This window comes from Dermacentor albipictus, chromosome 1, assembly GCF_038994185.2.
Source record: "Dermacentor albipictus isolate Rhodes 1998 colony chromosome 1, USDA_Dalb.pri_finalv2, whole genome shotgun sequence".
In the NCBI taxonomy this organism is placed as follows: domain Eukaryota; kingdom Metazoa; phylum Arthropoda; class Arachnida; order Ixodida; family Ixodidae; genus Dermacentor; species Dermacentor albipictus.
The window spans coordinates 299,958,981-299,971,062 of record NC_091821.1 but is presented as its reverse complement, the minus strand read 5'-3'; the positions used below and the strand labels follow the sequence as shown (position 1 = coordinate 299,971,062).

The following is a 12,082-nucleotide window of genomic DNA, read 5'->3' as shown; positions in this document are numbered from 1 at the left end:
TTTCTGTGTCCGTTCACTCTGTGGCACTCCAGCCTATCTCGCCGTTCTTGTGGGCCGATAATGCTGTCTAAATTTACGCGCCATCTGGGCACTAGCGCTTGGTATCTGCTACTGAGTTTTAGTTTGCTTTTAATCTTACGTCTTGTCAATGGAAACATTTTACTTATAAATATTTACACTACAGCCTATAATCTCCACGCAAGCGCTACAGAACGGTTGCATTATTCGTGCAATCGTTCTCTACAATTCATTATTGGCAGAACTCGCTGTTGCACTAGTTGGTAACTCGCCATGTACAGTCGTAAAATTTATGAGCGTGAACACGGGAAAGCGTGCCGAACTGTACAATCAGCGCAGTCTAGCGCACGCTGGCAGTAACTTCGCGAACGAGATATTCGCGGCTAAGGCTGTTAGATCAGCGGATGCACTCCCAGCCAGCTCCCGCTCACTGTCTACTTCGCACAGCGATAACGGATAACTGATAACAAAGGCGCGGGCACTAAGCGGCTGTCACTTTCCCATGCATGCGCAAAGCGATCATCTGATGCGGGTTCCCAGCCGCTAAAGCAACATGTGTTCCTTTCCAAAAGGAGTGCCTGGATCTTGGGCGTGCGAATTTGTAACCAATGGCAAGGAAACCTATGCATATGGTCATTTTGATGTTATTACCATTTCATCGCCACTCAGATATTCTCAACAGTGGAGTACGGTATACCTTATAATTGCAGATCGACTTTCCGGGTGCGAAAAGAAAATAATAAAATTACGTTTTAAAATAACCTTTACCAGTGGTTTCATCGAGGTGGCGCTTTCAACAGTCATGCACTACTACAACTAAAGATACGTTTTGGCATCTCGAGGAATGCCATTGCTGCTTCTCTCAATATTTCGCATTGTAGTGGCCTCAGTTGTGTGAAAAATTGACCATAAGCTAAGTCTGCAAAGACGCTCACGTTTTTCGTTCTCTTATGTGTGAATATATTTTATATATACAGATATGTTTTCAAGTAAAACACTACTGACTAGTCTGCGTGCATATATGTCTAAGACAAAACACAAGCACTGCACAGTTTGCGGTTAGGAGAATCATTTTATTGAGAGTGGAGGAGAAAGAAGAATTTAGCAAAAATCAACTGCTACTCGCACTACAGTGAGAACTGTGGAAAGCATCCTGCACTTAAGGTAACTGAACATTTTCGCCTGCTTCTAGTAGCGAGTAGCACAGCCTTTTAGGCGAATGACATCAGCCATCCTCTTCGGTAAAGAAGAGTAGAGGTAGGCAACCAAACGTTGCTTCATCCGCCCCCAAACATTCTCTATAATATTCAGGTCAGGACTTTTTGGAGCCCACTGCAGGACCTCTACACTTTCGTCTTCCAGCAGCTCCTTGACACGGCGAGACGTGTGTATAGGGGAAAGGTCCTGTTGAAAGATGAAACTGCCGTTGGGAAAGGGTCCTTGGCGAGCGTAAGGCAGCATAACGTCCTTTAGAAGTTCGCTGTAACGGGCGGATGTCAAGTGGCCCTCGATACGGACCAGCGGTCCCAGTTCGAGATGCGAGAGGGCTCCCCAGGTATTTACTGTTGTGCGGCCGCTTGCGGCTACGCTTTGAATATTGGTCGGATGGTGCCTGCAAATAAAGAGTGCGCGCACGGACAATAGGCACAAATGTGCAAAGAGGATATGAAGCTTCTTGAATGAGACTGGCGAACACTAAACTCATTCTAGCATTTGCAGCCGAAGATTTCAATTTCGAGCTGCAGTCGACATCGTTAATTAAGAAGCCATTGATTGCGTGAAGCTTTTTTCCTCTTCCTCCTCCTACATTTAGGATAATTCTATTGAGACTACTCAACGGGAAATAAAATACAAATGAAAGCATCACCTCTCGTTTTCTAGCCGCCAGACTCTCTTCCTTTGGGCTTGTTTGGTGCAAAAGGTGGATTCATCTGTAAATATTACTCTTTTCCTCTCCTCAGACGTCCAGGACGCGTGTTGTTCTGCAAACTGGAGTCGCTTGGTCTTGTGCGCACTGTTGAGGAAGGGCTTCTGTGCGGCGACGCGACTGTGCAAGCCCGCTTCTTTCAGCCGGTTCCGCACAGTGGCTGGGTGGGCATTGACTCCGGTATTTGCCATGATTTCATTCGCTGTCTGAAAAGGATCGTCTGCCACAGCCGCAATGATCAATTGATCCTCCTCTTCCGTCGTTGCTCTTGGTCGGCGCCGGTGTGGAGCATCGCCGATTCTTCCTTCTGTCTTATAGGCTTGACATATTCTGTTGACAGTCTTGAGCGGTCGGCCGGTCACGGCCGCAATAGACCGTTGGCTGTATTCTTTCAACGCTAGGTCAATGATGTGCCGTCGCTCTTTGTCGGGTACACGCGCCATGGTGTGGCTCCCGAAGAAGTGAAAGAAAACCGCTCAAGGAATGTTTTTCTACGCAAAACTGTATCAGCGTTATCAAAGCATGTGTGTTTTATTTTATGATCAAGAAATTCAACCAATCACAAACGTCCCAACCAGCGAGCGACGCAGAGCTCTTTCGGCCGTTTTTAGCTGCACGGGCCCTTTCGCTCGGTTACACCGGGAATGCCGACGGCGGCGCGCTTAAACCAAAGGACGGGCGCATAAGAGCTGCGTTGTAAACAAAAGCACAAAAACTCCAGAGTTGGACAGCACGTCAGTATTCTTATCGTTACGCGCTCGGCATGTAGGGTTCATATCAGTGCGCCTTTCTTGACCTGTTATCACCACGTGTTGCAGATAGTTAACGCAGCAGATTGCGGGTCTAGAAGGGACAACAGACCGCATTGGTGGCAGGGAGTGCATCCGCTAATCTAACAGCCTTAGCCGCGAATATCTCGTTCGCGAAATTACTGCCAGCGTGCGCTAGACTGCGCTGATTGTACAGTTCGGCACGCTTTCCCGTGTTCACGCTCATAAATTTTACGACTGTACGAGTAATGGCACGCACCTTGGCACGTACACGCTCACATTCAGGCGTGGAGGATGTTCTCGTGCGCATGCGTGCGCGGAGGTCAATGCGGCAGTGCAAGATTGCGACTAATTACTTCGAAATCATTGTTGCTTCGCGTTACGCAGATGTCAATTACAGTTGAATCTGGGAAATGGATTTCTACTTGCTTTTCGCAATGTAGGATCGGTAAACTCACGTTCGAGTTTATTCACCTTGTGAAGGTGGGCAACGCTTGAATCCTTTCTTGTTCACCGTCCGATTGATATTTTGCAGCTAAATCGTCAGCAGGTTGGGCACTAAAGGACTCTCACAGATGCACATCCCGACAACGCATATGAACCATACTAGGTGGTCATATTCAAGTTCTCCGGAATTTTTAAATATCGCCTGTCGCAGATTACATAGTTCTCGTCCTTCAGCTGGATTATACACAGAGGCGGTTATTACTTGCTCGAGAAATCAAAACACACATTCAACTAGCTTAAAAAATCAATAATTAAATTGTTAATACTTGCTTTACTGCACTCATTAGTCATGCTAGTAATGGAACAATCCAGCTCAAGGGCAAGAATTACGCAATCTACCAAGCAGGCGATTCCGAAAAACTTGAAAATGATCACCCCGTACACAGTGCGAACTGAGTGCACTCGCCATTGGTGAAGAAGGAGGCCACCAGAAGGGTGTGCAGCGAGAAGATGACCGAGAAGAGGGCGAACGTGAGCGCGAGAAGCCACGGGTCGACGCGTCCCAGGAACGGTTCCTTTGAGTCGGGGCCCGCCACGACAAGCATGCAGAGCACGGCCGCGGCGCTTTGCAGCAGAGCGAGGAACAGGTGCGAGCAGAAGTGGCTCGACCAGTACGCCGCGTCCGACAGCCCCATCAGCCGCTGGAGCTCCTGCGAACAAGCCGCGTCCAAGCGGCCACCTGTGCAGCGATCGCCCGTTTCACATCATGCGAAACGCTGCGAGTAAGCTATACCCGCCAGAGTTTCGTTTCACATGGTTTGATCTGCCGCCGACGCTACTCATCCAGCCGCGAACGCACTCTATAGAACCTTTGACATCAGCTCGTACACGTCGCAATTTGGTGACCGGTTTCCGAAGCATTTGCATTTTAACCGCACGTGCGCTGCAAGTGAAACGGGCTCAGCACTCCTGCGATATCTATAAGAGCACGCCGCTTGTCTAGTTGGTCCACAAGCGTAGAATGGAATTTTGGAATAAGAGAGTTGCGGATGCTTGTTTCAGGAGTATTTTCTGTTTGCTGTTCGGCGCTGGTTATGGTTTCTATTTGGCTTGTATTGAAGAGAACGAAAAATATATTGTAAAGTGACGGTCGTGATTACAGAACGACAAAGTACACGGAAAGTGCCGAAAGAGCCGAATTCATAGATAAAGTGGCCGTCATTGCAATTAGAGAAGAAATTTGTTCTCGCGTACTTGCTGATTTAGAAATGTTTACGAGCCCTCAACAAGACGCAAGACGAGAAGGAGAAGTGCACCGGAGACAATGCTAAACTTCAACTGAATCCTTGCTTCGTCGAAAAAAACAAGTGATGGAATGTATGGAACCATGAAGGAACTAAGAAACGTTGATTCTTTTCTTTAATGACCCACGGGCTACAAGATGTTACACGCGCGGCGGGTCCCTCCGTTCAGGCTATTGTGCCCCACACGCACTCCGTATTTAATACTCCACAGCAATAAACACTGAAAAAAAATGCGGTTACAAACAGCTCTTATTTTTCGATGTCGAGCGACACTTTTGAGTTCACAACACTATAACCACCATTTACACATTCCTTGTTTAGGGGGAAGAGCACGAAGCACGCACGCATGTGGAGTGATTTTCACACTCACGTCTGCTGTGGCTTTCCTTTTTTTGTAAATGCGTAAGCATTTCTGTGGTTGCCCAACAAGAAAGCTGTCCGTCCGGCCCTCCGTCGCGTGAGACGATCGATTTCAAGATAGAGCCAGTCAGCTGTGGAGGAAGACGACGACGAACGCCCGAGCAGTGGCCCGAAAATTTGGAGGCAGGCCAACTTGAAATATTGGGTTGGGCCAACCTGAAATTTCGGGGTGAGCCAACTTAAGATTGGGAGGTGGGCTATCTTGAAATAAATTTGAGGATTGACCAACGTCGTTTGGGGGTGGGCCAACCAAAATTTGGGGGTGGGCCAACTTGAGATTTTGGCGTGGCCCAATGTCTAATCGAGAGCTGCTGAGCGTCCTTCGAGTTATGAACATCTCGCGGGCATGGGAGTGTGTTGAGAAGCTTGGCGCGTTTTCATTGGGCCTTACCGAGGCGCAGTCAGAACGTGAGGGAGAGCTTGCACGGACAAGGAACTCGCGCATAACCAAGGCTAGCGAGCGCGACAGCGAGCGGGGCATGTCATGACATCGGGGCAATGCCCTCGCGCAACGCCTCACGTGCTACTGCGGCTGCAGCGGGTGTACCCTATCAACCGCCTTTCTCCTTCGAGGAGGAGGAGGAGGAAGTAAACTTTATTACTCTACAAAGAGTAATTCAGCGGTCGGGCCGGATGTCTTGATCTTCTATTGGTTGATGAAGATCTCCGGCCTGCATGGTTGGCACCCCTATTCCAGGGCACCACGGAGCGTGGTGCCCTGGAATGGCTGCTCGTCGGGCATTATCCACCAGCTTCCGTTGGAGGCTAGGGTCGCCGCTGCAGAGCACGCTCTCCCACTGCTCCGAACTCGGATTTTCTATTTTGTGGAATTCCTTATTCGTATGGCACTCCCATGTGATGTGATAAAGTGTGGGTATCGCACCACACCACGGGCATATGTCCCTGTATTGACTTGGGAACATTTTGCATAGTATATGTAAATTTGGGAAAGTTTCTGTCTGCAGCTTTCACCAGTAAACTGCCTGTTGTTGAGTGAGTGTATTGTGGGGCGGTGGATTTGTGATCCTCGTCCCTCTAAGGTAATTTAGTATGTCAAGGTACGTTGGGATCACTGTCATAAAATCCTCAGGATCTCTGTTTAGGTCCGCTCGGTTTGCATGCTCGCGAGCGATCCTATCAACCCTTTGGTTGCACTCAATCTCAGTGTACCCAGGTACCCAAAAGATGGCGTGTCTAATCTGTTTATTCTGTTGGCTATCGCGGAAGAAGATTTGGAGCGCTTTTTGACCGATTTTGCCGTTAATGTAGTTTCGGCATGCTTCCTTGGAGTCTGTTAGAATTATAAGGGATCTATTTGTGTGGTAGCCCTCCACAGCTGCTAGAGCAACAGCCATTTCCTCTCCCTCGGTTACCGTACAATCCCGTGCCGACGCGCAAGCGATTTCCTTATAGTCCGAGCCTATCATTGCCGGCGCGCTCGTGCCCGGCGTTCCGCCTCAATTGGTGCAATTGCATTGAAGAGGCCGGATGTGGCGAGAAAATTTCACGATTATCTGCTAAAGCGTAAGCATTCTTCGCCACCGTAAAGGTCATGGGTAGACGTGCACCAACTAGGAAAGGCAAGTAAGCAAATCTAGGCAGAAACCAAGTCACAGCCAAGCCAAACAATCATCATCATCATCATCATCATCATCATCATCACCATCAGCCTGGTTGGGCCCACTGCAGGGCAAAGGCCTCTCCCATGCTTCTCCAACAACCCCGGTCATGTACTAATTGTGGCCATGCCGTGCCTGCAAACTTCTTAATCTCATCCGCCCACCTAACTTTCTGCCGCCCCCTGCTACGCTTCCCTTCCCTTGGGATCCAGTCCGTAACCCTTAATGACCATCGGTTATCTTCCCTCCTCATTACATGTCCTGCCCATGCCCATTTCTTTTTCTTGATTTCAACTAAGATGTCATTAACTCGCGTTTGTTCCCTCACCCAATCTGCTATTTTCTTATCCCTTAACGTTACACCTATCATTCTTCTTTCCATAGCTCGTTGTGTCGTCCTCAATTTGAGTAGAACCCTTTTCGTAAGCCTCCAGGTTTCTGCCCCATAGGTGAGTACTGGTAAGACACAGCTATTATATACTTTTCTCTTGAGGGATAATGGCAACCTGCTGTTCATGATTTGGGAATGCCTGCCAAACGTACCCCAGCCCATTCTTATTCTTCTGATTATTTCCGTCTCATGATCCGGATCCGCCGTCACTACCTGCCCTAAGTAGATGTATTCCCTTACGACTTCCAGTGCCTCGCTGCCTATTGTAAATTGCTGTTCTCTCCCGAGACTGTTAAGCATTACTTTAGTTTTCTGCAGATTAATTTTTAGACCCACTCTTCTGCTTTGCCTCTCCAGGTCAGTGAGCATGCATTGCAATTGGTTCCCTGAGTTACTAAGCAAGGCAATATCATCAGCGAATCGCAAGTTACTAAGGTATTCTCCATTAACTTTTATCCCCAATTCTTCCTAATCCAGGTCTCTGAATACCTCCTGTAAACACGCTGTGAATAGCATTAGAGATATTGTATCTCCCTGCCTGACGCCTTTCTTTATTAGGATTTTGTTGCTTGCTTTATGGAGGACTACGGTGGCTGTGGAGCCGCTATAGATATCTTCCAGTATTTTTACATATGGCTCATCTACACCCTGATTCCGTAATGCCTCCATGACTGCTGAGGTTTCGACTGAATCAAACGCTTTCTCGTAATCAACGAAAGCTATATATAAGGGTTGGTTATATTCTGCACATTTCTCTATCACTTGATTGATAGTGTGAATATGGTCTATTGTTGAGTACCCTTTACGGAAGCCTGCCTGGTCCTTTGGTTGACAGAAGTCTTAGGTGTTCCTGATTCTATTTGCAATTACCTTAGTAAATACTTTGTAGGCAACGGACAGTAAGCTGATCGGTCTATAATTTTTCAAGTCTTTGGCGTCCCCTTTCTTATGGATTAGGATTATGTTAGCGTTCTTCCCAGATTCCGGTATGCTCGAGGTCATGAGGCATTGCGTATACAGGGTGGCCAGTTTCACTAGAACAATCTGTCCACCATCCTTCAACAAATCTGCTGTTACCTGATCCTCCCCAGCTGCCTTCCCCCTTTGCATATCTCCTAAGGCTGTCTTTACTTCTTCCGGCGTTACCTTCGGGATTGCGAATTCCTCTAGACTATTTTCTCTTCCATTCTCGTCGTGGGTGCCACTGGTACTGTATAAATCTCTATAGAACTCCTCAGCCACTTAAACTATCTCATCCATATTAGTAATGATATTGCCGGCTTTGTCTCTTAACGCATACATCTGATTCTTGCCAATTCCTAGTTTCTTTTTCACTGTTTTTAGGCTTCCTCCGTTCCTGAGAGCATGTTCAATTCTATCCATATTATACTTCCTTATGTCAGCTGTCTTGCGCTTGTTGATTAACTTCGAAAGTTCTGCCAGTTCTATTCTAGCTGTAGGGTTAGATGCTTTCATACATTGGCGTTTCTTGATCAGATCTTTCGTCTTCTGCGATAGTTTGCTGATATCCTGCCTAACGGAGTTACCACCGACTTCCATTGCACACTCCTTAATGATGCCCACAAGATTGTCGTTCATTGCTTCAACACTAAGGTCCTCTTCCTGAGTTAAAGCTGAATACCTGTTCTGTAGCTTGATCTGTAATTCCTCTATTTTCCCTCTTACCGCTAACTCATTAATCGGCGTCTTATGTACCAGTTTCTTCCGTTCCCTCCTCAGGTCTAGGCTAATTCGAGTTCTTACCATCCTGTGGTCACTGCAGCGCACCTTGCCGAGCACGTCCACATTTTGTATGATGCCAGGGTTGGCGCAGAGTATGAAGTCTATTTCATTTCTAGTCTCGCCGTTCGGGCTCCTCCACGTCCACTTTCGGCTATCCCGCTTGCGGAAGAAGGTATTCATTATCCTCATATTATTCTGTTCCGCAAACTCTGCTAATAACTCTCCCCTGCTATTCCTAGTGCCTATGCCATATTCGCCCAATGCCTTGTCTCCAGCCTGCTTCTTGCCTACCTTGGCATTAAAGTCGCCCATTAGTATAGTGTATTTAGTTTTCACTCTACCTATCGCCGATTCCACGTCTTCATAGAAGCTTTCGACTTCCTGGTCATCATGACTGGATGTAGGGGCGTAGACCTGTACAATCTTCATTTTGTACCTCTTATTAAGTTTCACAACAAGAGCTGCCACCCTCTCGTTAATGCTATAGAATTCCTGTATGTTACCAGCTATATTCTTATTAACCAGGAATCTGACTCCCAGTTCTCTTCTCTCTGCTAAGCCCGGGTAGCACACGACATGCCCGCTATTTAGCACTGTATATGCTTCTTTTGGCCTCCTAACTTCATTCATTCATTCCTAACTTCATATCCCATTTAATGCCCTCTAATTCCTCCAATAGCACTGCTAGACTCGCCTCACTAGATAACGTTCTAGCGTTAAACGTTGCCAGGTTCATATTCATATTTGGTTCATAAGCCAAACAATGCTTACGCTTAAGTAGACAATTGTCGGAATTTTTGACATTTTTTTCGCTATGCACACTCTGTGCTGCCATGGCAGATTGTGGTTGCCATAATTCGGTGGAATCTGACGTGGTAACTAACAAATCAGTTTTGAGGAAACCAGCGAGTTTCCTAAAAGGGAGACACTTCGCCTGGACTCAAGCACCCAATCAACAAAGGACAGGACTTCTTACCCTAATTCGTCCTCGCGCGACGATCTTCTAGCCTCCTGGTTATCTCATACTTCAGTGTGAACGCCCCTGGACGAAATATTTTCCGTCCCAGTAGCTCTAGAGTCGGAGCTAATCACGAGGCTGGTAGATGCAGTGCGAAGGCGAAGCCAACTTGAAGCCAACAGTCACTTATTATGGCGAATACGTTTTGCGGAAAGCCGCGAGGCGGACGAAAGTTCATGAAAAGGAGAAGTTGTCATCCACCCGACTATAGCACGAAGATAGAAAGGAATGAACCCCTACGGTTTCGCAGGCTTAGTGCCGTAGGCCCATGGTAGCGCGCTAATGAGAGTCGAAATGCTGTAAGAAACGTCGGCAGGAGTATTTCGCTGCATTTGGACATTTCGTTTAGCTTAGCTCCGCAAATATTGACAACGAAATTTGCATTTGAAATTTGCAAAACTGAGGAAGACATCCAGATAGAGCAAGAAACAAAATGGACGGCGGTAAATATTTATTTTCTTCTCTGTGTACATGTACTCTCTAATTTCTCAATTTCTCATCTCAATTTTGAACTGCGTGTATAAATACAAGCTCCTGCAACCAACTATCCCGTCTTAACTCTTTGAATCCTGACAAGGAAAGTAAGCTAGACTACAGCTGGAATAACAAGGATTGTGTAAAACTAGCAAGTCAAAAACTGCGACTCCTCTCTTTCACGCTATTATTGGTCACGGGAAAGAGAATCTGTGGCGTGTCAAGTCCTACTTTACCTTGAGCCCGTTGGCATGCTCTAGAACCATCGCTTGCACCCTGAGGCAGAAAGGCACCAAGAAGCCAATCATGAGGACTAGACCGATGACTCCAGCGTAATTGGGGATGTCCTTGGGCAGCGACGGGTGAGGAAACCGCCTGAATTGAAACTGGAAGCACAAGACAGAAAGTTGGATAAGCACTGCGTGGCATCGAGGCGAAATACACTAGAGATGGGGACGGCTGACACCGATGTGCGGCGCCGCAACTAGCGCGCATAACGGCTTAGCATGCTGATATCTGTTTCTAGCTTACGTGACCGCAATACGCACGGACGTACTGCGGCACCAGGGCAAAATGAGGAGATGTTTAACCATGCCCTCCTCTGCACCAGTTGTGCTGCGGTTAAGTTCGCAGGCTTTACGCAAGCGTGGAAAAGTGTCCGTTGCGCGAGCGAATAACGTCGAGACAGATCCTCTTCCTGTCTTTCGCGAACCTACAACAAAGTTTTTTTGAGCAATAAACCCTAGGTTGTTGGACCAATACATGCTTCAGAATAATTCTCTGTTTTTGTTACGCAAATCTAAGTAGGTCACGCATTTTGATAATACGCGGTGCATTACGACACATCAGGTTCTGTTTGCCGTTTCGCATGACAACCCTGTCGCCGACCTCGAAACCTCCTAAATTTCTCCATAAATTGATTATTAGCAGTCGCCGACAAACTCCAGCACTCACATCAAGTAGGCCATAGTGCGCCGTGCTAAAAAAAGAACCACAATTGAAGGTACGCGTGATATGAAAACTGCGTTGCAGCATATATTCACAATGACTCTCTGTACTGGATTCATCAGTAACTCATAGATGCTAAAAATAGGAGTTCAGGCAACTCCATGACAAAAAAGCAAGAGAAACGCGCACTTCAGAAAAATAAGCAAGAGGGCACGGCGCTTCCAGCACTAGCACCTCACTGAATCACCTGCTGCTTTTTCTACAGGTCACCCTGTTGATGTTCCACGACTGCGCATCTCTGGGTGTGCCGCTGGACAACTTTCATGAATGTATCTGTAGTATGGTAACACCGTAACACCCCGTACGCAGGTGAAGACGACACCATTAATAGATAGCCCTCATTAGGACGCATCACATCTCATCAGATTCTAAATCGAGCGCTTAATCACCAGGCAGCTGTACATATGTAAAGTGCATAGCGATTCCCGTTGTTGCAACAAAACATTATAAAAGAACTTGTAGCCCTTCGTGACAGAGATCAAGGTGACATAGAGGCCGTGGGGCGTAGCCAAGAAGGTGGGGGGGGGGGGGGGGCTTATGCCCCATAAGCTCTTCCCCAGTCCTTCAGCCCTTCCCGAATTTTTTTCGTTCTGTTATGCACCGACGACCAAAACAACCAGCGGCACCGGAAATCATGCCGCATTTTGTCTAGAATGTCTATTTCTCACTCGAAAAGGCATTTCAGCGCGAACACTGCGAATTCGGGCTCGATTTCGCGGCAACGCCCATGTACCGGAAGTCACATGACGCAAGGCGCCCCCCCCCCTCCATCTGAGCACAAAGTTTCAAGGGAGGTTTGATGGCGAGCAGGCTCGGCTCGTCGCAGCATCTCGCGGAGGCCGCACAATCTACGGTGCGCACGAATTTCAATTGCGAAACATTATGGGACTAATGTTCTCATAAACGTTTGATGCGAAAGGCGCATTGAAATTTCCAAATTCGT

At 47.4% G+C, this 12,082-nt stretch overlaps 1 protein-coding gene across 1 annotated transcript in view; it reads right to left on the bottom strand.

Moving 5' to 3' along the window:
• Nucleotides 1–3,593: 3,593 nt before the first annotated feature.
• The window catches only part of LOC135916811 (uncharacterized), a 105,205-nt gene continuing 96,716 nt past the window's right edge, over nucleotides 3,594–12,082 (bottom strand). The window contains exons 5-6 of the mRNA XM_065450249.1: nucleotides 10,368–10,517; nucleotides 3,594–3,872 (exon numbers count right to left, since the gene is read on the bottom strand). Coding sequence (XP_065306321.1) covers nucleotides 3,594–3,872; nucleotides 10,368–10,517 — 429 coding nt within the window. The remainder of the gene's footprint in view (nucleotides 3,873–10,367; nucleotides 10,518–12,082) is intronic.